The 27,775-nt window shown below is 38.6% G+C and overlaps 1 protein-coding gene across 6 annotated transcripts in view; it reads left to right on the top strand.

Moving 5' to 3' along the window:
* The window catches only part of LOC127427449 (cytohesin-1-like), a 108,217-nt gene that overhangs the window by 54,489 nt on the left and 25,953 nt on the right, over positions 1-27,775 (top strand). For 5 of the 6 annotated variants that reach the window (XM_051675063.1, XM_051675062.1, XM_051675064.1 and 2 more), the window contains one exon: positions 20,104-20,186. In XM_051675063.1, the coding sequence (XP_051531023.1) occupies positions 20,104-20,186 (83 nt within the window). Of the gene's footprint in view, positions 1-2,273; positions 2,578-20,103; positions 20,187-27,775 lie in introns of those variants that run through there. The other variant, XM_051675067.1, reaches the window with a different exon arrangement.

The following is a 27,775-nucleotide window of genomic DNA, read 5'->3' as shown; positions in this document are numbered from 1 at the left end:
GTGCTAAACTGTATCAACAAAATCACTTTTTCCTATTATGGAAAAATTATTTCTTAATTTCTTCAAATTGTCTAACTTTGTTTCTTTTTCTTCTGGAACTATTTGGCCAAGAATCAAATGTGAATGGTTGGTATAATATTGCTCAGTTGGGAAACTGTTTTGTGAACTTAATTTAATGTATTTAAAGGCCTAAACTTCTGTTACTTCAAGACAGAAGGCTACAGCTGGACTCTGCAAAAAGCCACTATAGCTTGATTATTACTGCACATACGAATTGACTAATTGACTACAAAATACACTTATATTTAAGATACATTCTCTTAAAGCAAGTCTTAATATCTTATATGTTGCTTCTCAAGTAGATGTATCTTGTTTTAATGATTTTTAGACAATTTTAAATGGAAAACAAGACAAAAACACTTGATAACAATAGGGTTTTTTACAGTTAAATTTTTACTGAATTAAACTTAATAAAAAGTATTTCCTTTAATTCAGTGAATGTCATTTAGAGATATTTTTAAAAGATGATTTTGTCCTCTTTATTGTTAGTAAGCATGTTTACTACAACCTTTTAAATCGGGGCACAAGCTGAATAATCGGTTAAGGGCTAATGATTAATCATTGCAATAATCGCCGAATAGTCAAATAATCGTACGATTAATCGATTATCAAAATAATTGTTAGTTGCCTACCTATGACGTTGGTGACATCAGTCATCATTGATTTTCGTGTAAGTTAATTGAATGAAAAAGAACTGCATTAAGATTCTTAAAAAATTCAGTTTGTAATACACAGGAAACAAAACAACCTACAAGTTGGAAACAATATGAGGTTGAAATGTATGCCTAAATAATGACATAAATTTCCCTTTTGGCTGAACTATTTCTTTAAATGCATGTTTGTTTGCTTGGTCTAAGAGTCCGTATGGCATTTGGAAATATCAGACCACCTGTGTCATGAGAGATCACTCGTGGCTAAAACAAGCCCTTTCATCTCAGTAGCACATTTTCAATCCTTTAGTTATTTGATCCAAAAATAGAGAGGAAGGGTTTTGAGAGAGATATTTAAGTGCATTATTACAAGATTTCAATCACATCATAAGCTAGTTTAATGGTGTAGTGTTATGTTAATTAAATTACATTTTCATTGTGACTGTAATGACATTCATATATACATTAAGGAAATGGGTGGATGAGACCAATCCTCTTCCGTACCCTCCTTACCCTAGATATCCAGGTCAGCAGTAACTTTACTTAGTCCAACCACAAATCAAGTCCTCAAGAGAAAGCAATTCCTATCTCGGCTCTCTTTTAGGGTATGGAGCTGTTTAAGTGGTATTTTAGCTGAGGTCTGGTGCAAGTAGAAGCATTTTTTGGCTGCATTCAGGTCATGTCTAGATCAGCTGAATTTATTTGGAGAAGTTACCAAAGCTTATGTGTGGCTGGGATTGCACGTTATTTGTGCTTTGAGCTACGAAAATAGGTTGGCAGAGATTTACAATAGAAAACAGACCAGATCAGACTTTTGTGCTTGTGCTTTTTTTGCATCTGTATTTGGGAGCCACATTCAATTTTTCCTACTGTGGAGGGAGAAAAGGAGAGGATAGGACTGCAACCACACCAAACATATCCATAAGGGAGAGGCATGTTTGCTCTCTGTCTCTCATTGTGAATGGAATTATAAGAATGAGACAAAGCACATCAGAGGAAGAAAGAATTGGATACATCTGCTCTGCTACATTATCCTCTGTTACCAACAGTGATGACATATTGCAGTATTTACATACGGAATTGAGATTAATCTTCTTCCTTATGTCTATTTGGAAACTGAATAATGAATGGTTTCGTCTTTTTTGCATCTATTTAACTATTTATAACCATATTTTTTTGCAAAGAAGGTGTCACGTTGTGTTTTTATTCCGAGTGCCATGATAACATCGGCAAGATGGCATATTATTTTACACAGAACCAAAGCGTAAAGCCTAAGCTTACCTAAAACTTAAAAACTGATAATTTCCCTTTCTGGTATTTCCTTCAGGAAATGCTACTCAAGTTGGCTTTTGATCTTCCAATTTTCATTTACCCTTCCATCATTTATTGTTGTCTCAAATCTGTCATCATTGGAATTATAAAAATACAATGGGGCAAAAATCTGTACAACCACAAGGTGGAGCTCTTGAGTGTGCTGAAATCATATTTGTGCCGGGGGAGGAGACAAATGGAGAGGGTTATAGAGAGAGATAAAGAGAAAGAACTTGAGGAGGAGAGGAGGGGGTCAATTCTAGATACAGCAGAGTTTGAGAGGAGAGCAGAGCAGTGGAGATATCGTTCAGCTGTGTGGAGGCTGGACTTCCAACCTGCCCTCAATCTGACAGACACACCTGCCGTAGCATCACTTCTGCTCTACACATGGAGTACTGGAGATTACTGGAAGATCCCAGGAGTTAGGTTTTGCTGCTAGTTCAGTGCACCAGTAGCAAATTAGGGTTTCTTTATCCGGCTAAATGGATCAAAAGCACTGGGAAACTGGAATTGTGAAGGTATAGAACTCACTGCTGGGACATTCAGTGGTCAACAGGTAAATTGTGAAATATTTTTGATTATTATACTTGTTGAAGGCTTGTGCATGCATTTGTGTATGATATGTGCCTTTACAACTGAAGTGCGTGGTGTGTGTGTGTAATTTTTTCGATTTTAAAATTCTTTCTCTTATCCAAGCTTAATATAAGTGAGTCATTTGTAGGTTGATTTCAGAAGTGTTAACTCTGTGGCTCTGTGGCTGAATCAACACATTGCTGATCATCCTGACCAGCCTGAACTGGCAACATTGGCTCAACCAATGGCTTGAGTTTGGGGCAGTACTACCTGTTTGGGTGACCAATGTAAGACTGAGAGTGTTCAGGGAGACCTATTTGAAAACAATATTTTTGCGATTCCGTTTGGTGACGATTGTAGTGTAGAAATTACACAATTCAGCTTTATAGACATGCCATCTTAAAAATTGTGCTTACACTTTGACAGACACATTGACAGTTCGTATCTGTCAACCACTAGTTGAAGAGTCATAGAATGAGAGTCAGTATGACATCAGGAAACTCGTGGCAACCACTGGACATGTTGCCTGTTTAGATGGAGGCTTTGTGTATGCTTCTGGAATGACTTGATTATGAGTTTATTCTGATCTGTGGCTCCTGTTCTTTTACTGTTTTCTTATCAGTGGGTTTGCAGAGACAATGTTTAGAAGGAGAAAGCAGTTGATGTTCTTTATCAACTGATGTGTTGGTTTAAAGAACTTGGCTTTTAGCCTCTGAAATAGAAACTTATACGCAACTGAATTGGCATGCACGCCTCACAGTTAGCTCTCCTCACAAGAACGGCATGGGAAAGTATACTTATTATTGATTCCAATACAATTAGATGTTAGCATGTTGCTAAGCTAACTATAAATCAGCAATACAATTTGGATAACAATCGTATTATAAATTGTCCATCTTTAGCTCACGAAAAAAAAAAACTGCTACTTTTTCTGGCTGGTCCTGCTAAAGCGCAAGCACATTCTCGATTAAAAATAACAGGCGATCTCTATCAAAAAGGTGGTTGGCTCTTTTAAATGTAGAATGTCTCATTCTATACAAGCATAAAAAGCTCAAATATTGCACAAAATAGTTTTTAACTTGATTAGTAGTCGATAGTGAAATGTATTTGATATTTCCAACCTAGTCTCATAGAATCAACGTTTCTATAACTACATTTTTGCAAACTGACTTTTACATGCCATGTTCTACCTTTCATCGCAGTTTCCTGGTGAAATTAACTCTATAGAGGCACTACAACAACTGTTTTTTTTAATTCACTTTTCACTTTATTCACTATTTTACACATCACGACTACAACGGCTGATTCTGACTTTATAAACACTTATTTTTCGCAGTATTATTCGCACACTGCAATGTTATGATATCGAAACACTTGTACTATAACGCATCATTTGAAAAAGATACATTTTAACACTTGTATTACAGACCCACCTACATTTACACACTTATTCCAACATTATTAGCTTCCTTGGTAGCTCGCATTGGTTAAGGTTTTGTTTTCCTCTCATTTGCTTTCAGAACATTATTGGCTAGGTTTAAGGTAATGTTTTAGGTTAGGGAGGTACATTTTTCTCATTAAAACCTCCATCTAATATTAATTAATTAACATTGTTTGATCACGATTTCACTCGCTTTTAGCGTCCCCCGCTGGACATTTCACAGAGAAAGTGCAGCGAAACGAGTAATGAACCACAATTTCATTTTGGAAAAATGTTGTCATTGTCACGTAATGTTCATGAGATCTGGCTGGATATTTCTCTGACTGCATCCACCCATATTGTTTTTTGTTTTGTTTTTTTTTTTGCAAATTGCGATGCATTCTGGGATCGCCTTGGAAACCAAAGGATACATGTGATGCTGCCTTAAAATCTTGCCAAAACAAGGTATCTTAGATGGCAGCACAAGGTTGCTGCCTACCTTTTTAAAACAGCCTTCACATTGTGACAGAACATATGATGCTTTAAAATTCTTTCTGTGTAAGCAGCTAACTAGGTATAGGAATAGAGCCATTACTATTATTATTTTAAGACTGACAGTGAAAGTTTCATTCAATTTTTGAGGAAAACAATATGTTGTATCTCCCTCTGTTCTTTTACTTTGTTCTTCTCCTCTCATCTTTAATGCATTGATCAGTCTGATCAACCATGGATAAAAAGAAATGTGTGGTTGGAGTTTTCTCTGGAAAACAACATTAGCGTTCTGCATGAATGTTTTCTTGATCCCTTTGCGATTGATCAAATTTTCATGTACTACTGACATCACATAGCCAGTGACTTGATTAATGACAGCGCATTCCTCTGCCCCTGTGGTGTGTGTTTACAGGGGTGACACGTCTGGTATTTAGTGAGTGTGCTGAACTGACCTGGTGAGCAAAGAGTGTACATTAGGCATGGTGTCCTGGCTCTTGCTGTGGGTTGGTGTGTCAGAGTTACTGGAGTATTAAAAATTCTTTGCATTGCAGCTTATTCTGACTGACTGACAGTCTGACCAAAATGTAAAGCAACCAACCAAAGTTTTTCTTGCTTTACGTAGCATTTTGTGTGGGTAAATCTGAAATGGAGGAAACCAAAATAATAGACCGTAGTAGAAAAACTACACAAATGGTTGTACCGAAAACATTGAAGAAATTAGTGGAAAAGTGCATAGACTTAGTGATTCAGAATTTGTGCCCATCCAAAAGCAATTATTATTTCACAGATAGAAAAAAATGCGGTGCCTCAAACGCAACTCTGAATATCTTCACAAGATTTGAAGCAATGATCCTGGTAAAATTCAGCACATACAGTGGTTAGTTCACCAAGCACTCCTTATTTCCTCTAAATTCTGGAAATATTTTAGAGCTAAAACTTGATTATCTTCCCCGTAGCATGAAGCATTATTTTTGATATTAGCTTGGTAAGTTTGTTTACGTTTGTTCTGCATTTACTGACCTGTGCGATTTTTACTTTCCTCGTTACACGTATTGCAGCAGCTTTCTAGTGAAATGAACACTAGGGACGCTAAAAAAAACACGTATTTATTTTCACACAGATACACGCTGAGTAAAAGGACAAATTATCAGTTCATTAACACTTTTCACTCTGTTCCTCACACAATGCTACTTTATGACATCTAAACATTTTACCATAGTACATCACTTGTAAGGCGACACATTTTAATATTTGTACTACATAACCAACTACATTTATAAACTTGTTCAAGTGTGATCAAATTGCGCAGTAGCTCAACTGATAAGCACGTTGTACTTGCTATGCAAAGGACCAGGGTGCGAGTCCTGGAGAGCATACATCGAAAGTGTCTTAGAAGCAGCACAAAATGACGTGGTTGCTTCAGCAATTGTGTTTTTCATGTAACATTTGCTTTTTATGTCAACGTTTAAGGTTTAGGGTAGGCTTTGTAGGTTTTTTTAGGAGGTAGGTTTGTTGATTTAACTCAATAGAGCATTTACCTTAAAACCCTTCATCTGCTTGGGAGAAAATGTAACTCGCTTTCAGTGTCACTCAGTGAACGTTTCACCTTGGAAGCAGCCACATAATATCATTTTGCAAAAAATGTCACCACAGTCATGTAATTTTCATGATGTCAGGCTCCTATTCTTATAAAAGATATGTGTTTCCACAAAGGAAGACATTTAAAAGTAGCATTTAAACTACAGAACATAAGTCGGTTAGTGGCTACATGCACACAAGCGATGGTTGGCGTGATTATGGCCTGCCAAATCCTCTGACAGTCACATGGTTGTGCTGTGAAAGAACTGCAGTGTGATGCTCTGCTCTGAGTGTGCCCAGAGAGGTGCTAGACCTGGATCACATTACCCATGAGAGCTCTCCCCAGTTTAATTCATTTTGGAATTAGAAGGGGCACTTTGAAGCTTTGATACAGTGATTCCACAAAGAATCTTTTTAGTTATTTTGTGGCTTTTAATTTGTGAGAAGTTCTAATATATACTTTGAGTAAATAAATACGGATTTTTTATTAGGCTGAATCCAAAAGTATATTATGGTGCACTATCCCACTATTGTTTTCAAAATTGAACTAATGTCTTATTCAGTTGTAGGTTAATATTGGGGTACAAATGCATTGAAGAGGTCATATAATCAGGACTGGGTAAAAATATAGATTTTCATATGAATAGTAATCTTCATTTGAACAATCTCTATCGATTCTTAAATCCCAAGATCAATCTTTTACTCCATGCGCAACCCTCTCTATACAATGCTACACTCGCATTTGCAACCATATTTCGCACTATGCGACTAAAAATGTCTATGATTGTGTAGTATATTGGGGAAGAAGTTCAGCGGCGAGGTTTTTTCACTGCGTGTTATGAGTAAGTTACATTGACTCATTCCGTGTAATGTGTGTCCAAAGTCGAGATCCACGCAATCCATTTGTCATTGATTAATGTTACTTTCAATACCCCTTTCTGTTCTGTATAGTCAGTTGTTGATCAAAAACAACAAAAACATTTATTTAAATCTAAACACGTATAGCACGGATGAGGTAAAGCAATTTGAGTACACTCTCGTTAATATGCTTTCATTTACAGACGCTCTTTACAGAAATGCCTGTTCTTAAAGACACAGTACCTTTTTTTTTTAGCATGTGTTCAACAAATCAATGTAAATACTTGTAAATAGTACAAATTATGCATGTAAATGATAAAGATGTAACAAAATATCATATGCAATATAATTTCATATTTAGTATAGGGATGGGCATTTTGTCAACTCGAGTACTTGAGGGGCAATGACATGTCTGACAAACTTCTTTGGCTTCATCTTGTTGTTCCAGTGTATTGTCTATTCATTAATATAGGCTGTTATAAAATAATCTGTTACAAAATGTACAAAAGCTTGCAGTGTCAAAATATAATGCATCGTATTTTGTCATTATGTGAAGATTCGCTGCCCAGCTTAATGAAAGAATGTGCACAATGCACGTCTGTCTGTTCTTCCTTCAGGTTACCATAGTAATCATAGTAAGTGCGCACCAGTTTTTTTAGTGACTGTCTGAACCATCTGTTTTCAAATCACAGTTGGCTTAACAGGAGACGCCATAACCATCGAGTTTTTAATATGTGTGCTAAGTCGAAGTTTAGTTTTGAAGACGCTGCGTTCTGTTCCATTCAGCTGCGCTGAGTCCACTTCCACACGCCTGGTGTGTGCGTGTGTGTCTCCCCAAGTGGGGAAAGCCGCGATGCTCCGTATTGTTGTTGCTGTGATGATTCATGAAGCATTCCATTCAACTCGGAGAGTCGGAATTTCCACCTTTCAACTGGGGAAAGTGCTACAGACTCTTTGTCTGACTTCTAACTTGGAAACTCGTGCGGAAATCGTCAACTCCCATTTCGTCGAGATGCAGGTGTGTGTTGCATCACGCAAACATTTCGGCACCCAGGGCAGGGAGGTTACAGTCAGTGACAAACATTCACTTTTATTAAATAATATCCATTAACGAGTCAAAGTTCTTACATTAATTGATAATAAAACATGTTTAGCAAACATTTTGCAGAGACATGTGTTCAAAACACAGTTAAATACACTCTCTTTTGATTATCAAAATGATAGCATTGCAGCGTCATATATCAGTTTGGTTGCTATAAGACCTCTCTGACAATCAGTGTACCCCTCAAAATCACAACGTAATCAATCTCAAAATTAAAAATAAGCTCCCTCTTTGACATGTTTGTATTTAGTTGTCAGGTAATTGTCACTAAATTTCGAATTAAGTGAAAAGTCACATGCATGATCACCATCGATCATCGTTTTCATGAACGATCATTGCTGTCATGTCCGAGTACCCAAGTACTCGAGTACTCTTGCCCATGAATTTTAAAGGCTAAGTCAGTTAAAGGTTAATTGTGTCAACTTTAGGAGTAAACTAGCATGTAGAGGTGACTTCAGAGCAAACAGACATGGACTAAAAGCCTCAAAACTCCAACTAATTCCTTTAATAGTCCTTTAATCGGAATCGAATCAGGAAATCTGTATCAGTAACCAGCCCTACATTTAACACATTTTTGTATCATTGAATTTTTCTGTTTGTCAAGGGTGTTTTTTTTTTTTTGTTTTTTTTTTATGCACCAAAAACAGCCATAAATTTGTTACATGACCATTTTCCACTCTCTCTATTACCAGTCTTGTACTTGTCTCATATGAAAGAAGTTCACCAAGCTTATGATGTAAATTATTTACATTATCATTTACATTAAGAAAATATACATTTTACTATATTTTAAATATAGTCTTTATCTTTATCTTTGTCTTTATCATTTTGACTTTCTTTTTTTTTTTTTGCTGCTGTGCCTTTAAGACTTCAATGTTAATGACCTCTTTTCAAGTTACAGTATGTATTTATAGTACATATAAAACTCAAATATTGTATTTCCTTTGAGATTTGATAAAACCCTTTTAAAATGTGTCATGCATTTTTACCTGCAACATCATAGAGTAAGACCCGTACTAAGAAACAAAATGCTCTTAATGAAAAGTTACAATATCACTGTACCTTTCCATTTAGACATAATACTGTAAAGAGGTCTTTGACCACACACATAAGCAATAAAGCCCACAAGAGATGCCCCGCCTCCCCTCCACTCCCAGAAGACTGTAGCCACGTGGCTGGCAGATGCTTGACATCAATTTAGAGCAACTCCCTAAAGATATGCTCATATCAGTGTCAAAGGCAGACGTGTGTATGTCTGAGGTAGTGCAACAAAACGTATTTCGTATGTGCGATGAACAACAGCCGGCAGAGTTTCTGTTGCCCCCTTTAGGGTAAGATGGTGCCCCTGTAGGGATACTACACAGAATGCGTAATATGCGTATAGGGAGTCACAGTTTTAGCAATAAATGCTTTGTGAGTTAATAATAAAAAGTGTATATCCTTTCTTATATGGTGAGAACTTTACTGACCTATGACATAAAAATAATTAAAAAAAATAAATAAATAAATAAATAAATAAATAAATAAATAAAAAAAATATATATATATAATTTTTATTTTTTTATTTCTTTGATTATTTCTCTATCTCATTTATGTATACATCTGTGTTGGTTTATATGTACAGTGTGTGTGTGTGTATATATATATATATATATTTTACATTTATGCATTTGGCAAACACTTTTATCCAAAGCGACTTACAGTGCACTTATTACAGGGACAATCCCCTCGGAGCAACCTGGAGTTAAGTGTCTTGCTCAAGGACACAACGGTGGTTGTGATCATTTGGTGATTACCAGTTATGTGCTTTAGCCCACTACGCCACCACCACTCATATAAATATATTGGTGTAATTATGTACATCTTATTGAACATTTATATTGAACCTTCTATTTTTCAATAAAAAAATCTAATTTTAGCTAAATGTATGGACTTTTCAGATGGTGTCTTACCACATCCTCCACAGTATTAGCACATTTCAGTACAACGTGTGGACTTTTCAGACGGCCCCTTACACACCGTATGAAAAATTTCCAACTTGTATCAATGTTAAATTAACGTTCTGGAACGATTTCGCTGTGACGCCATCTGACCAGCTTACGGGACAAATCTCGTCTCGTATTGATGAATGATTTGAGTTGAGAGCGAATAACGACTTGAATTCCGATTTGTTCACTCAATCACACAAAGTTTGCCTAATGCTCTAAGATGAACTGGTCACTATATACAGCATATGTATGGAACACAGAGTTGTGAAAAATAAAATAGTGACATACTTTTCATGTTGGGGTGAACTGTGATGGAATTGTGCAAATTGTGATCTTTGTGTCCACAAGCATTAGCCAGGATCTTTAATTATCTTGTTTTCTCAGTACACTTGAATATTAAACCAAGATTTATTTACACCAGAGATACTGTTTGGGCACTGGGAGAAGCTTTTAAATGATAACTTGCTAACATAGCGGTCATTAAAAACCCAATGATATGGCTTGAAGATCGTGGTTTTCTTTGTTGATGTATATCTTATTGAAACAGTAAGTTTGGACAGAGACATCCCTTTCTTTTTTTCTTTTTTTTTTTTTTTAAATTGCCAATAGGCTGTAGTTATGTTACAGCCAAAAACTATGATTTGCTAATTGCAAGTAGGTGGTGGTAGTGGGTGGGGCAGTCTCATTCTAGAGACCATCTGATTGGACAAAACTTTTGTTGTGCAGGATATCATCAATATTTTTGGTTAATTTTCCCACAAAAGAGAGGCTGAATTTTAAAGGGTAAGTCAGTTAAAGGTTAATTGTGTCAACTTTAGGAGTAAACTAGCATATAGAGGTGACTTCAGAGCAAACAGACATGGACTAAAAGCCTCAAAACTCCAACTAATTCCTTTAATAGTGCCGCAGGCTACTTTTCTATGGATGTAAATCCATATCCAAACAAACGATTCCCATAGATTATAGAAAAAATGCTGTTCTTACAATACAAATTTGGCTTATGAAATGCTGCACTTGGCTGTGGAAACTGGCCGGTAATGGAGTTACAGTCCACGTGATTGATGTTTGTGACTGTAAAGTCTTACCAGTCTCCTTCTGAAATTACACTTAATGGAGATCCATTAATACAGCTGCCCACACTTGCTCCCTACCTGACTGGCCTTTTCCTCACATGTGATGTTTGATTTAGAAACACATGTACTGCGTGTAAACTCCAGTGGTGAAACAAATGGAAGTCTGCAGGAGGTTGTGCTACCAATTTCTGTGAAATGTTGCTTGGGGGATGGGCTGGTTTTGGACAGGATTTCTGCTCAGCCTGCCTGTCAAGCATCCCAGCAGGAGTTCAGGAGGGAAATACATGCAAAGCGTTGCCATGGCAATGAGCACTCACTTAGAAACATGGCTATCCATGTGATCGGGAAAGATTAATTCAGATCAGTGGGACAGTTTAAGTATCTTAGAGGTAACTTGTAATGGAAGGTGCTATATCGGTGTTTCTCAACTGGAGACCCAAAAATAGGCCTGTTCTGATAGGGTCACGAACAGCAGGGGAAAAAACAATGCTAAACTGAAATAATAAAATGCAACTATATAATTGTGAATATTTAGGATAGTAAATAGGTTAATGGACTTTTAAATGGGAGGAAAAATGCTTCCAATTTCTTCAAAGGAATTGTCAAATCTTTTTGCCGTAGAATCTGAAGCCAAACCAGAAGAGGATCACTATGCTATATTTTGAGGAGGTTGTGTCTTTATAACAGTGGTGCCGTTCTCATCAGTTAATGTTGCCTTAACGTCAGGGTCTGATGGTTTGTGATCTGTTGCTATGGTTGCAGCAAGAGATATCAATGGCGACGTCGCCTTTGTGATAGTGTGAATGGATCAAGGAATCAATTAGTCATCCAGATAACTACAGGCCACTAGTAGGGTCTCGCTAGGACTTGGGCAAGGTCAAACTGCAGTTCAGGCCACCAGGAAGGGCTTTAATGAGGTCACATGAAAGGTGAGGGTCATCATATCATATGACTTGTTGTCTTTGTTTTTATTTGGAGGTCAGCTGATCATATGGCTTGAAAAGGTTAGGGTAGAGTTTAGATGCCTTTTGTCTTAACACACTTCTTTATGAGTGTTTCAGTTAATGCGAAACCAAAGGAATCTGCCTTGTTTTTTTTTGTTTTTTTTAGTTCTGATCAGAATCAGCTTTATTGCCAAGTATGCTTACACATACAAGGAATTTGTCTGGGTGACAGGAGCTTCCAGTGTACAACAATACAAAAACAGCAGCAAGACATAGATAATAATAAAAAATAAAAAATAAAACTAATTATACACATATGTACAGACACACACATACATACATACACACATACACGTGGGTAGTGCAAATTTAATACAATCTGTTATGTACAGTGCAAATACAAATCTGTTATGTACAGTGCAAATGTTTTTTTTTTTTTTTTCTCTCAGAGGAATGAAATGGCAGAAGAGGTTGGATGTGTTGGATAAATATAAGAAAGACTAAACTGTGTATTGCACATAGTTATCGCTCGATGGGGCAGTTTAATTGTTCCTGTGCCTGACAGTTCTGGTGCTCAGAGCTCTGAAGTGTCGGCCAGAAGGCAACATTTCAAAAAGGTAGTGGGCAGGGTGAGTGGGGTCCAGATTGATTTTTCCAGCCTTTTTCCTCACTCTGGAAGTGTATAGTTTTTGAAGGCGGGGGCAGGGGGCAACCAATAATCTTCTCAGCAGTCTGAACTGTCCTTTGTAGTCTTCTGATGTCTAATTTCGTAGCTGAACCAAACCAGACAGTTATTGAAGTGCAGAGGACAGACTCAGTGACTGCTGAGTAAAACTGTATCAGCAGCGCCTGTGGCAGGTTGAATTTCCTCAGCTGGCGAAGGAAGTACAACCTCTGCTGGGCCTTTTTCACAATGGATGAACGTCTCCCACTTCAGATTCTGTGAGATGGTAGTGCCCAGGAACTTGAATGACTCCACTGCTGCCACAGTGCTGTTTAGAATGGTGAGGGGGGTCAGTGTTGGGGTGTTTCTCCTAAAGTCCACAATGATCTCCACCGTTTTGAGTGTGTTCAGCTCAGTGTTGTTTTGACTGCACCAGACAGCCAGCTGTTCAACCTCCCTTCTGTATGCAGATTCATCGTCATCTCGGATGAGGCCGATGACAGTGGTGTCATCTGCAAACTTCAGGAGCTTGACAGAGGGGTCCTTGGCGATGCAGTCATTGGTGTAGAGGGAGAAGAGTAGTGGGGAGAGCACACATCCCTGGGGGGCACCAGTGCTGATTGTACAGGTGCTAGAAGTGAGTTTTCCCTGTCTCACAAGCTGCTGCCTGTCCGTCAGAAAGCTGGTAATCCACTGACAGATAGACATGGGAACAGAGAGTTGGTGTAATTTATTCTGGAGTATAGCTGGGATGATGGTGTTGAAAGCTGAACTGAAGTCCACAAAAAGGATCTTTGCATATGTCCCTGGTCTGTCCAGATGTTGCAGGATATGATGCAATACTATGTTGACTGCATAGTGATCTAGAAAGGGTCCAGCGATGTTCTTCAGGTGGGCCAACACCAGTCTCTCAAATGATTTCATGACCACAGATGTCAGGGCGATAGGTCTGTAGTCATTAAGTCCTGTGATTTTTGGTTTCTTTGGGACAGGAATAATGATAGAGCGTTTGAAGCAGCATGGGACTTCACACTGCACCAGTGATCTATTGAAGATCTGTGTGAAGATGGGGACCAGCTGGTTAGCACAGGATTGAAGACACGCTGGTGAGACCCCATCTGGGCCTGAAGCCTTCCTCGTCTTTTGTTTCCGAAAGACGCGGCTCACATCATCTTCACAGATCTTAAGTGCAGGTTGAGTAGCAGGAGGGGGGAGGAGGGGGGTTGCAGGAGGTGTTGGTGTTTGTGTGGAGTGAAGGTCAGAGCGGGTGTGGGGTGTGAGATTGGGCCTTTCAAATCTGCAGTAGAACACATTAAGGTTGTCAGCCAGTTGTCAGCCTACAGGGTTGGGGGTAGGAGTCCTGTAATTTGTGAGTTGTTTCATGCCACTCCACACTGATGCAGGGTCGTTAGCTGAAAACGTGTTTTTCAGCTTCTCAGAGTATCTTTTTTTAGCCACTCTGATTTCCCTGTTCAGTGTGTTCCTGGCCTGATTGTACAAGACTTTATCCCCACCCCTGTAAGCATCTTCTTTGGCCTGACGAAGCTGCCTGAGCTCTGCTGTAAACCACGGTTTGTCATTGTTGAACTTTAAATAAGTCCTAGTTGGAATGCACATATCCTCACAGAAACTGATATATGATGTAACAGTATCTGTGAGCTCGTCCAGGTCTGTGGCTGCAGCCTCAAAAACACTCCAAACCGTGCAATCGAAGTAGGCTTGTAGTTCCCGCTCTGCTTCATTGGTCCATCTCTTTACAGTCCTTACTACTTGGCTTGGTTGATTTTAATTTCTGCCTGTAGGTTGGAAGAAGATGAACCAGACAGTGATCAGAGAGTCCCAAAGCTGCTCTAAGGACAGAGTGATATGCATCCTTTATTGTTGTGTAACAATGATCCAGTATATTCCTGTCTCTGGTGGGGCATGTGATGTGCTGTTTGTATTTGGGCAGTTCACATTTGAGATTTGCTTTGTTAAAATCCCCAAGAATAATAATAACTGAGTCCGGGTATTGTTGTTCCATGTCTGTGATTTGATCAGCCAGCTGTCGCAGCGCTGTTCAAACACACGTTTGCTGCGATATACACACTCACCAGAATAAACGAGGAAAACTCCCACGGCGAGTAGAAAGGCTTACAGTTAATAAAGAGCGCTTCCAAATTAGGACAGCACATCCTCTTTAATGTTGTTGCATCTGTACACCAACTTTCATTGATATAAAAGCATGTTCCACCACCTCTCGTTTTCCCCGTTAACTCTGTGATGCGATCCACTCTGAACAGCTGGAAGCCCGGCAGATGTAATGCGCTGTCCGGAATGGCTTCACTCAGCCAGGTTTCTGTGAAGCTCAAGCCAGCAGAGGTTGAAAAGTCCTTGTTTGTGCGGGTGAGGAGATGTAGTTTGTCTGTTTTGTTAGGAAGAGAGCAGAGTAAATACTCGGCAGCGCTGTACGAAATCCGTGCCGACAGAGTTTGAACAGCGCACCGGCTCGTCTCCCTCGCTTGCATCTCTTGAACAGCAGAGCTGCGCCTCCAACTAAAATGTCTAGCAAAACGTCTGAATATTACAAAACCGGGAAAAGATTGTCTGGTACATGCTGTCGAATGTTCAGCTGTTCGTCTCTGTTAAAACTGACTGGAAAAAATTACTAAACACAGGACAAACAAACAAAAACAACAAAAGAACTGAGGAGCTCCACACCGAGGCAGCCATCATGATTTTGGCCATCTGATGGACCGTTACCTCAAATACCCCTTGTTGTTTTAGACCACTGATCCATTAAAGAGACAAGTGACCCCTGTCATGACCACTGCCAATCATGTTTTGAACACATATTCTGCTATAAGGTCATTTTAGACCTTCAAGGGCCAAAGCAAAGCACAATCTGTGAATTTTTTAAAATGTCAATATCATCAATGGTTTTCCTGAGATGCTTTGTCCAAATAGCCAATACATATCTTTTGAAAAGTTCTCCATTAAGATTATCGATTATGGGTGGGTAAAAATATTGATTTTCCAATGCATCGCCATACTCATTTGAATGATTCCGATATCAATTCTTAAATCCTAAAATCTATTAGAGTAAAGCACAACCTAATTTGCGCTGTCAGGGTTTTCCTGCATTGAAAATTTTCGAACCCAAAATTAATACTCGGGCCTCCGAAGCTGATGTCCGGCGCTTTTAACTCATTTGCACAGTGCAATTGAAGCCTGGTTTTCACGTGAGTGTGGCCCGAGACATCATGGAAACTCACGCAAGTGATGCGCTCTTCTCTATTCTAGTGTAATTTTGGAGCGCAAGCTTTAACTGAGCTTCCCTCGCTATCAACGCTCCGGAGATAGAACAAGCTGATATCTTGATATTGCGGTGGCTTCTCTTGATAATCACAAGGCTTACCTTGATATCGTTACTTAAGACCCATAGTATTATAGAAAAAGGCATTAATTAAATTTAGTTTGAATTCAAATAGGAAGTAAAAATTCAGTCTCAAATTTAAAAGGTTCCAGATGCTTAGATTATGCAAATAGTACAAATTATATGCAATTTATCATATATTAAGACATCATATTTATTGATGGAATGCATGGAATTTGTGAATTTTTAAAAAGCTAAAATGTGACCAAAATGATGAAAAACTAATGATGATATGACATTTTTAAAATTCATAATTTCATAATGTACCAAGTTAGAATGTCAGTTGTATAATTGACAGCATGAGCTGAGAGAGAATTAATTTAATATGTCAGCAAAGTGGACATTGTAAGAGAAATTTACCCATATAAATCAATACTGAATTGGAATTGAATCATACGAATTGAGAGCTTCTAAATTGGAATCGAATCAGGAAATCTGTATTAATACCCAGTCATATTACTGATATACAAGCTAAAATACACAAAGTCTGAAACACATCCTATGTTCACACACTACATGGCTAAAAATAAACTCAGCATAAAAAGAAACATCCTCTCACTTTCAACTGCTTTTATTTTCAGCAAACTTAACGTGTAAATATTTGTATGAACATAAAAAGATTCAACAATTAAGACATAAACTGAACAAGTTTCACAGACAAGTTGCCAGTTTTTGCTGTGAGATGTTACCCCACTCTTCCACCAAGGCACTTGCAAGTTCCTGGACATTTCTGGGGGGAACGGCCCTAGCCCTCACCCTCCGATCCAACAGGTCCCAGATGTGGGCTCTTCGCTGGCCATGGCAGAACACTGACATTCCTGTCTTGCAGGAAATCATGCACAGAATGAGCAGTATGGCTAGTGGCATTGTCATACTGGAGGGTCATGTCAGGATGAGCCAACAGGAAGGGTACCACATGAGGGAGGAGGATGTCTTCCCTATAACGCACAGCGTTGAGATTGCCTGAAATGACAACAAGCTCAGTCCGGTGATGCTGCGACACACCGCCCCAGACCATGACGGACCCTCCACCTCCAAATCGATCCCGCTCCAGAGTACAGGCCTCGGTGTAACGCTCATTCCTTCGAAGATAAACGCGAGTCCGACCATCACCCCTGGTGAGACAAAACCGCGACTCGTCAGTGAAGAGCACTTTTTGTCAGTCCTGTCTGGTCCAGCGAAGGTGGGTTTGTGCCCATAGGCGACGTTGTTGCCGGTGATGTCTGGTAAGGACCTGCCTTTTAACAGGCCTACAAGCCCTCAGTCCAGCCTCTCTCAGCCTATTGCAGACAGTCTGAGCACTGATGGAGGGATTGTGCGTTCCTGGTGTAACTCGGGCAGTTGTTGCCATCCTGTAACTGTCCCGCAGGTGTGATATTCAGATGTACCGATCCTGTGCAGGTGTTGTTACATGTGGTTTGCCACTGCGAGGACGATCAGCTGTCCTTCCTGTCTCCCTGTAGCGCTGTCTTAGGTGTCTCACAGTACGTACATTGCAGTTTATTGCCCTGGCCACATCTGCAGTCCTCATGCCTCCATGCAGCATGCCTAAGGCACATTCACATAGATGAGCAGGGACCTGGGCATCTTTCTTTTGGTGTTTTTCAGAGTCAGTAGAAAAGTCTCTTTAGTGTCCTAAGTTTTTATAACTGTGACCTTAATTGCCTACCGTCTGTAAGTTGTTAGTGTCTTAACGACCGTTCCACAGGTGCATGTTTATTAATTGTTTATGGTTCATTGAACAAGCATGGAAAACATTGTTTAAACCCTTTACAATAAAGATCTGTAAAGTTATTTGGATTTTTACAAAATAATCTTTAAAATACAGTGTCCTAAAAAAGGGATGTTTCTTTTTTTTTGCTGAGTTTATGTGGACACCTGAACACCACTCCATATGTGCTTGTTGAAAATGTTATTTCAAAATCATGTCATTAATCGGCAGTTGATCCTGCCTTTGCTGCTCTAACAGCTTCCACTCTTTTGGGAAAACCTTTGACATGATGGAACATTACTGTAGGGATAAACCATTTTAGCCATGACACCATTTTTAATGGACCTCGCTTTGTGTATAGGAGCATTGTCAGAAAAATGTCCCATTCTGCTAAAAATGTTTGTTTAAGGAGTTGCATGTCTGTTGATTTTAATTTGCGCCTGCAAGTAATGGGTGTGGCTGAAATAGCCAAACCTATTTATTAGAAAGGGGTGTCCACATACTTTTGGCAAGTGTTGTCACGATACCAATATTTCAGTAGTCGGTACCGATATCAGTGAAATTTCACAGTTTTCGATACCAAATTCGATACCACTGCAAAAATATGCATATATGGTAATATGTTATTAAACACACTCCTTTAAAGTTAAATTTCAATGTAAATAATAATAATAATAAAAAATGCATATTTCCTGTTTATTTAATAAAACATCTGTATTTTTAATCTAATGCACAAATGCTAGTAAGCAGCTTTCTCTGACTGGCATCAGCCAAAGCAAGCAGAATCCTGGGGATGCTGGCACTCAGCCCTGTATTGAACAGAATCTAGTGCTCTTGAAAAAAAGCGATTAAACTGAATTGCTTCACTGTAATCTTTGAGCTTATGGATTGAAGGGCCTTATAAATGATTTGTGGTTTTTAAACTCCTGATTCAGACTTCTACAGAGCACATGAGAACTACTGAGCTCAATGGTTGGCTTTGACTGACTTTGGCTGGTTTGCCAAAATTAATTGTTGAATTAAAATGAATTTCTCTAGTTTTTAAATAAACCATATAACGGTAAAAATTCCATTAATTTTCTCGATAGCAAATTTTTTTTTAACAGTAACTTAAACCTTAACAGCCCTACCATGAGCTCATTCTGGGTTGTATATGCTTCTGTTGAAGTCATTAGTTTATATTATTCTAACTTAATTTAAAACGACAAATTGTGTTTAGTAGCACAAATTTTGTAAAACTATACACCAATCAGAGAATTGCGGCAAACAATGCACACCAAACAAGCACTGCAGCACACACTTTCATGATGCACAGTGAATAACGTAATCAAGTCAGTCTCCCTACAATCTCAAATTACTTATATATTTGTATATTTTGGAATATCTTGTAATAAACTAAAAATATATGTTTCTATGCTTATAATCAGCAACTTTTAATCATTAGTTTTCTATTTTTCCATATTTTTTAATTATGTCATTTGCAGTGCTTCATGGGATTGTAGTTCATGCCCTCTTAACAGACGTTAAGGACACAGTCTTATACCTTTTGTCTTTCTATCCAGTTTTGAAAGTTACAATACAAAGTTTGTAATGTTGACGTGATCTCACCAAGTAGCCCTGCCCACTGTGAAATATCATTGGCCCAAATTCTTGCTCCTCAACGCGGTGTATTAAACATCACTTATCTTCTGATTTGTTGCGATTGTGTCACGTTGCACAGTGTGGACAAACAAATTGCTTGTTGCTGAAAACTTTACACATGCCTAGTTAGGACATGGCATTGTGCTAGTTTGGGTGATGTTGTCCTTGGCCAGGCACTACAAATTCTCAGATAGCTGCTATCTTAAGAGAAAAACATTTGATGAAATCAACTACTTTTTGCTTTGCTCTGGGAACTGTGCTGATGCTCTCAATCAGATGCCCACATAAACAACACTGATGTGTTTTTCTATTGATTGCTGAGTTGCATTGCATCTCAAAGGCTTTGCATTGCCTCAGGCAATGTACTTCTTATTTTCTGCTACCCAGCTCCTTTTTTTGCTGTCTAACCTTTGTTCCATTACACATCCCTTCTTACTCTTAACATCAGTTGTTTTCCTCTAACTATACTGTGAGCCCATGTAACTTCTTAAAAAGTGTTTGAAAATGCTAGAAAAACATACAGTATGTTTGGGTCAAGAGGCCACAGCTTGGCTGTTTGCATATTTTTTTGTGCTTGTGTGTCTGAATGCTTATTGTTTGCTTTTGTTTGTTTCCACACAAAGTGCCGGATGACCTGACGCCAGAGGAGAAGCAAGAGCTGGAGAACATCAGGAGACGTAAACAGGAGCTGCTCGAGGACATACAGGTATATCTCCAGCTCATTCCTCATTGTGCACACGTTAATCTGACCACAGTCAATACTTCTGCTTCTGCTGACAAGACTGTTTCATAATTCTGCACTTTTTCTGCCCCAAAGCTCCAGGTATTCACACCTTAGATAATCTTCAAACTAAGAACAACTTCAGCCAGTGTTGCTAGTTTTGACTGAGTTTGCGCTTTGAGTTCAGCCATTGATTTGGTCACATTTTATAAAGCCAAATGCATTTAAAAATTCAGTAACCATATGTCTCCACAGATCACATTAATTCACCAAAAGGAATCTGATAAATACACCAATGTTCAGTAAATAGTTATTTTTATTTACATGAATAACCGGAATAAACAGTTTGTCCAGCAAGTAATATAGTATTTTCCTAACTACAGGCTGCTTACTGTTGCCATGCAATGTAGCAATTTACCACATTAATATAGAATGTGCGGTCACAGGTTTGAGTTTATCTGCATTTTACAACAACTTCGATTGCACTCATTCAATCATAACTTAGACTCAGAACTATCCATTTTATAAAAATGCATTTGTCATGTTTTTATAAGAGAGCCTTTAATTCAACCTTTAGGCTACACTGATAAACTAGATTGATGTCAAATGTCTCTACGGATTAAGGCCCAACTATGATGGTTCTGATGGTAGTGTTGTGTTTATATGTTATAACCCAACAATTTGGGCTGAACGACAGCTCATCTGGGAATTGCCCATGTGGGGAGAGTGGAAAAAAACTTGCTCTTCCTTCTCTTTTGAACCGCCAGATGTCTATTAATTATACTAATTAATATCACCAAATCAACTTTATGCCCATCTATCCCTCTCTTTCGTTGCCCTGAGCAAGGCAGATGGAATAAGGTGGAGAATGGGAATGGGATCAGGGTTGGTGGTTTCTTGGTGACTGCTTTCTGTGACCCTGGCAGTACAGGTTCAGTACAGGATTGATGGGATGTTCCACACTGGGACAGACACTGTAACAGCTGAGCTGTGGATGGGACGGAATGCTTTGAAGCACATGGTCCAAGCCAAGTCCAGAAAATTCAATTATGCTAATTCTATTATGCAATTGGAATGTCAAACATTAATGTCTCTCCTGCCAACCACTGCCCCCCACTCGTCCCTTAAATTACTTAATCAATTGAGTAAATCTTCAAATGAAGTTTGGTGGCATGTCTTCAGCTTTAATCCCTGTCACTAACTCCCAGACCTATTCAAATCTCTTGTTTTCCCTTGATTGCCCTCTGCATAAATGCCAGATGCAAAGGATAACAGTCCTATGCCTAATGACCTTCTTTAAATTAGGTGTTTTTAATGCATTTACGGTGTTATTTATACCTCTAAACACCTTTAAATATTGATTGGGTTGCCAGTAGGGCTGGGTATATATTATTATTATTTTTTTATTTTTTTATTCCGATCTGATTCACAAGCTCTTGAATCGATTTGATTCCAAATTCAGTACAATTCAATTTGATTCATTTGGGTATATTCCGTTATAATGTCCATTTTGCTTGCACATGAGAGACAATTTCTCTCAGTTATTGCTGTAAATCAGGGGTACCCAATAGGCGTACTCCAGTCGGGATCCAGACCGAAGGACAATTTAATCTGGACAAGTTTTTGTGCTAGTTATCTGACACTTGGGAATAAAGCGCATTCAGCGCTAGAGAGAAAAATGTATCTAGAGCGGGAATAAGCACGTTCAGTTCTAGGTGCTTTATTCCCTAGCACTGAACGTGCTTTATTCCCGCTTCACGCGCGTTGCCTCTTTCCCCGCTATAAACATGAGGTGCTGCATAAAGCCTGATTTACTGTATGTAGAGTTGCATGCGCGGTTATTTTAACAACAGTAGCGGAGATACTGCTTTAGATTCTGGCATTTTAAACTTAAACACGCTGCAGAAAACAAAAATGAAGCAAAATGAAATCTTCATCTGTCTGATATGTGAATCAGATGGTTCAACTACTGTAAGCCAGGTTTGTGTCAGGACAAGTTAACGTGGTGCCTTTAGACTATAACTTTAGACTATATTTTCCCTAAATTTAGCTTTATTAATGAGCATGTTATGAGACTTTCATAATAAACAGATTTTTGTTCTAATTTTGTGAAAATGAATCAGAGATGCCCTCATGGCATGGATGGCAAGGAAAGCCTATTTATAATTAAATTAGGCCCAAGCAAACAGTATTTTAATGCTTCACTGTTGTTATGTACCTATATTGTTTAGTTGATGTTAGTAGATTTTCACTTTAAGGAAAATATAAAAATGGTCCATTCAGACTTTTACATTTGTATAAATTTTCTCTCAGGGGACACCCTTGAACCCCCATACAGTATTTTTTTAGCTGTCAAATAGTCTCCTATGTCCCATACATATTCTGAATGTAAAAATATTTAAACACAAAAACTGGACTGCTGTCATTTAGCTTTAAAATGACCTGTTGATCTTATCTCCTTTTCATGAGTAGGGTCTAAATTCCTCTACAGTGTCCCCTGGAGTGAGTTATTTTGCACTTGATATTGCACAGCCGGTAGAGCCCTTTACACAGCAGAGTGTTGACGAGTATTTATTTTTGTATGTTTTTTTATTTTTTATTTCTTGTAAAAAAAAAAATTTAAAAAACTGTATATAATATAGGAAACATGTGAACAAATGGGTTATGTCTGCTGTACTGTTTGTTTTATTTATATAGTTTTTATAGCTGTAAAAAACATAAGAACAAATAATATCAGCAGTCCAGTTTGCCTGTATGCAGTGTTTGACTTCTCAGGCTGTGTGTGTGTGACAAGCGCTAATGTAAACGGACTTGGTTGCGTTCATGGATAATTGCGCTCAATCAGCATGTTTTCAACAGTTGTCGTAGTGCTTTTGTGATAATTTAAGTCTCTTTCAGAAAACAAATTTATTATATGCCTGAAAAGACAGTTTGAGTTGCTGTTTTTGTTAATGAATACCACAGCTGCACCTAATCAGCAGATGTGGCTCCGTGCATGGGAAGTTTGCGTTTATATGATGGCTGTGCATATACAAGCTGTTAACTGTTATCGTGGTACATTGGTGACAATCTGGCTGTTTGTTATATTAAATAAACATATTATGTGCTTGAAAAGATTCTTTGAGTAGCTGTTTGTTTGACTAATGACAGCCGCTACTATTGTAAACAAATGGCAGCTCGCATAGGAGGAAGATTGCGTTTGATGTATTGACTGTGCTTGTAAGAGCTGTAAACTTTTTATCGTGGTACTTTGGTGAGGAGTTGTATGTACAGTTGAAGTCAGAAGTTTACATAACACCTTAGCCAAATACATTTAAACTTAGTTTTCACATTTCCTGACATTTAATCGTAGAAAACATTCCCTGTCTTAGGTCAGTTAGAATCATTATTTTAAGAATGTGAAATGTCAGAATTAATAGTAGAGAGAATGATTTATTTCAGCTTTTATTTCTTTCATCACATTCCCAGTGGGTCAGTAGTTTACATACACTACCGGTCAAAAGTTTAGGGTCACTTACTCATTCTTTATTATTATTAGTTTTCACATTTAAGGATAATACTGAAGTCATCAAAACTATGGAACAACAGAAATGGAACTATAGGAATTGTGTTGTGACTAAAAAATTCCAAAATAAATCAAAACTGTGTTATATTTTAGCATCTTCAAAGTAGCCACCCTTTGCATAGAACTTGCAGAAACATACTCTTGACATTTTCTCAACCAGCTTCTTGAGGTATCACCCTGGGATGCTTTTTAAACAGTATTGAAGGAGTTCCCATCAATACTGGGCACTTATTAGCTGATTTTCTTTATTATTCAGTCCAAGTCATCCATTTCAAAAATGTTTTATTTTTTTTAATAAAATGTTAGTTTTGTGATGAAATAAATTAATATGTTGGCACAATTATATTTTTGTCTACAAAACTAATTTCAAACATTTAAGCATACGCCTTCAAATCAAAAGGTTTTTAAGATCATGAGAAACATTTCAGCCAAGTGACCCCAAACTTTTGAATGGCAGTGTACACGTTGTTATTATTATTATTTGGTAGCATTGCCTTTAAATTATTTAACTTGGGTCAAACGTTTTGGGTAGCCTTCCACAAGCTTCTCGCAATAAGTTGCTGGAATTTTGGCCCATTCCTCCAGACAGAACTGGTGTAACTGAGTCAGGTTTGTAGGCCTCCTTGCTCACACATGCACTTTCAGTTCTGCCCACAAATTTTCTATCTGATTGAGGTCAGGGCTTTGTGATGGCCACTCCAATACCTTGACTTTGTTGTCCTTAAGCCATTTTGCCACAACTTTGGAGGTATGCTTTGGGTCATTGTCCATTTGGAAGACCCATATGTGACCGAGCTTTAACTTTCTGGCTGATGCCTTGAGATGTTGCTTCAATATATCCACATCATTTTCCTTCCTCATGATGTCATCTATTTTGTGAAGTGCACCAGTCCCTTCTGCAGCAAAGCACCCCCACAACATCACAACATGATGCTGCCACCCCCATGCTTCACAGTTGGGATGGTGTTCTTCGGCATGCAAGCCTCACCCTTTTAACTCCAAACATAATGATGGTCATTATGGCCAATTTTTGTTTATCAGACCAGAGGACATTTCTCCAAAGAGTAAGTTCTTTGTCCCCATGTGTACTTGTAAACTGTAGTCTGGCTTTTTTATGGTGGTTTTGGAGCAGTGGCTTCTTCCGTGATGAGCAGCCTTTCAGGTTATGTCAATATAGGACTCGTTTTACTGTGGATATAGATACTTGTCTAACTGTTTCCTCCAGCATCTTCACAAGGTCCTTTGCTGAAATTCTGGGATTGATTTGCACTTTTCGCACCAAACTACGTTCATCTCTAGGAGACAGAATGCGGCTGTGTGGTCCCATGGTGTTTATACTTGCGTACTATTGTTTGTACAGATGAACGTGTTACCTTCAGGTGTTTGGAAATTGAGGTCTTGGCTTATTTCTTTGAATATTCCCATGATGTCAAGCAAAGAGTCACTGAGTTTGAAAGTAGGCCTTAAAATACATCCACAGGTACACCTCCAATTGACCCCAATTAGCCTATCAGAAGCTAATTGGGTAATTGTCTTAAAGCTTGACATGATTTTCTGGAATTTTCCAAGCTGCTTAAAGGCACAGTTAACTTAGTGTATGTAAATGTCTGACCCACTGGAATTGTGATATAGTCAATTAAAAGTGAAACAATCTGTCTTTAAACATTTGATTAATTTTTTTGTTGATTTTTTTTTTCTCCCCCTTTTTCTTCCAATTTGGAATGCCCAGTTCCCAATGTGCTTTTTAAGTCCTCATGGTCGCGTAGTGAATCGCCTCAGTCCGGGTGGCAGAGGACGAATCCCTGTTGCCTCCACGTCTGAGACCGTCAACCCGCGCATCTTATCATGTGGCTTGTTGAGCGCGTTGCCACGGAGACATAGCGCATGTGGAGGCTTCACGCCATCCACCGAAGCAACCACGCTCAACTCACCACGCGCCCCACCGAGAATGAACCACATTATAGCGACCACGAGGAGGTTACCCCATGTGACTCTACCCTCCCTAGCAGCCGGGCCAATTTGGTTGCTTAGGAGACCTGGCTGGAGTCACTCAGCATGCCCTGGGATAGCAAACTCCAGGGGTGGTAGCCAGCCCCTGGAAAAAATGAGTTTTAATGATTTCAACCTAATGGTGTGTTCACATACAACGCAAAGAAAATTTTCATCTCGCATTGCTTGCGCGAGTTTGACCGCTGGATTATTTTAAAACCACGAGTTTAACACGAACCCGCGAGTATTCCCCCTTCTCTTCCGGAAAAGGACAGGAGGAGGGGCTTCTACGACAACTTATCTTTCCGCCATCAACCATGGCCGATATCACAACGATTGCTGCTCTGTATCTGTTGTGGAAGTCCCAGATACATCAGAAAACCATTTGGGTGCATGATATCATCCGGAGGCGCATACAGCTCGGTGAATTTCACCGGCTTCTCCAGGAACTGTGTCTGGATGATTGCCGCTTCGTCCGGTCTCTGTACATGTATGACGTTGTGTCATACAATTCCGGGTGCCAACACAATGCTACAACAATTATTTCATCCATTTTTCCAGATTTCTTCTGCTACTACGTCAGTACGTACTACGTCAGTACGTCAGTGACATCTGGACAATCTCAATGCTGATAGGCTTTTGCGACAATGCGTCATGCGAATTTCTAGCTCGAGTTGAAAAATTTCAACTTGTGCGAACACGCCAATGAAGCGATTTTGCTTGTTCGAGTCGCGTCATTCGCTTCATTTGCGCTGCCCAGCATACATATACACACATACATACTTCAACTGTATGTATGTGGGTGTGTGTGTGTGTGTGTGTGTGTGTGTGTGTGTGTATATATATATATATATATATATATATATATATATATATATATATATATAAAATAAACTTATTCTGTGGTTTAAAAGATTTTGAGCAATTGTTTGAGCGAATATAAATAACAGATGCTTGACCAGCGCAGCCTGTGTCGGCGCGAAATCCAATTTGAATGTGGCAGCTTGTAACGTAACTGGCTGTTGCAGAAACACATATGTGAGACGCTACTCTGTGGGGCCCAGTTATTAACTGTGACGTGTGACAGTACGTATGAAAGGGTTAATATTCATATCCAAATATCCTTGACTGATGAAGTCTTGATGAAATAGTTTAATCTTTTGGTAGAAGATCCCTCAGACCCCACTACTTTGGCTGTGTCTGGGCCCCCAATTTCCTTATCCCTGCCCTGATTTGAAGAGACTATTTTGACTGTTTAGGAATTTATTTATTTATTTTTACAAAGTACTATTGCTGCAAACATGGCAAGTTATAAAAACTATTCAAAAAAGATATATCTTTTCCTAGCCATATGACTACTGACACTATGCAAGCTACATAATATTATCCGGACCTTTGCTGGGAAGGAAATGTAGAGACCGGACCTCTTGGAACTTTAATTGAATACCCCTGCTGTAAATTATTCAAGGAACCTTCAAACTTGGAACATTGTGAAAATATTGATTTTATATAACCAAAACTGAGGTAAACTTAAAAGTAAAACGTTAATCTTGGGTTTTCAAGTATTTGCCAAATTAATTTGTTTATATTTTGCTAGCCAGTACAGTAGTGGTCTTTGACTCATTCTGTTGTTGCTGGTCACACTGCAGGACCATTTTAAAGAACTTAGTGGCAGCAAAACCGAGGAATACTCTTTGTCTTACACTCTGTATATATGGAGAGACAGACAGGAGAAGAATTTCTCTTTGTCTTGCTGACAGACAGTAGAAGATAAGTCAACTGGAGCATTATAAAACCTCTGTCTCTCCTTCATATGAATGGAAGATGTGATGGGTGGGTACTTAGGTCATGATCAGAGAGAACTGATCGGATCAGCTCGTTTATGCAGACCACCGTCTCTAGACCCTCATAAGGCCTTTTTACACAAAACGTAAATCCTCACCGCGATGTAACATTTTGAATCGAAACAATAGATTCCTAATAAGCCATTCTCACCTGGAGCGAATATTTGTGCCGAGTC

This window comes from Myxocyprinus asiaticus, chromosome 36, assembly GCF_019703515.2.
Source record: "Myxocyprinus asiaticus isolate MX2 ecotype Aquarium Trade chromosome 36, UBuf_Myxa_2, whole genome shotgun sequence".
NCBI lineage: Eukaryota > Metazoa > Chordata > Actinopteri > Cypriniformes > Catostomidae > Myxocyprinus > Myxocyprinus asiaticus.
The sequence above is the reverse complement of the archived record's forward strand: the minus strand, read 5'-3'. Positions and strand labels throughout refer to the sequence as shown.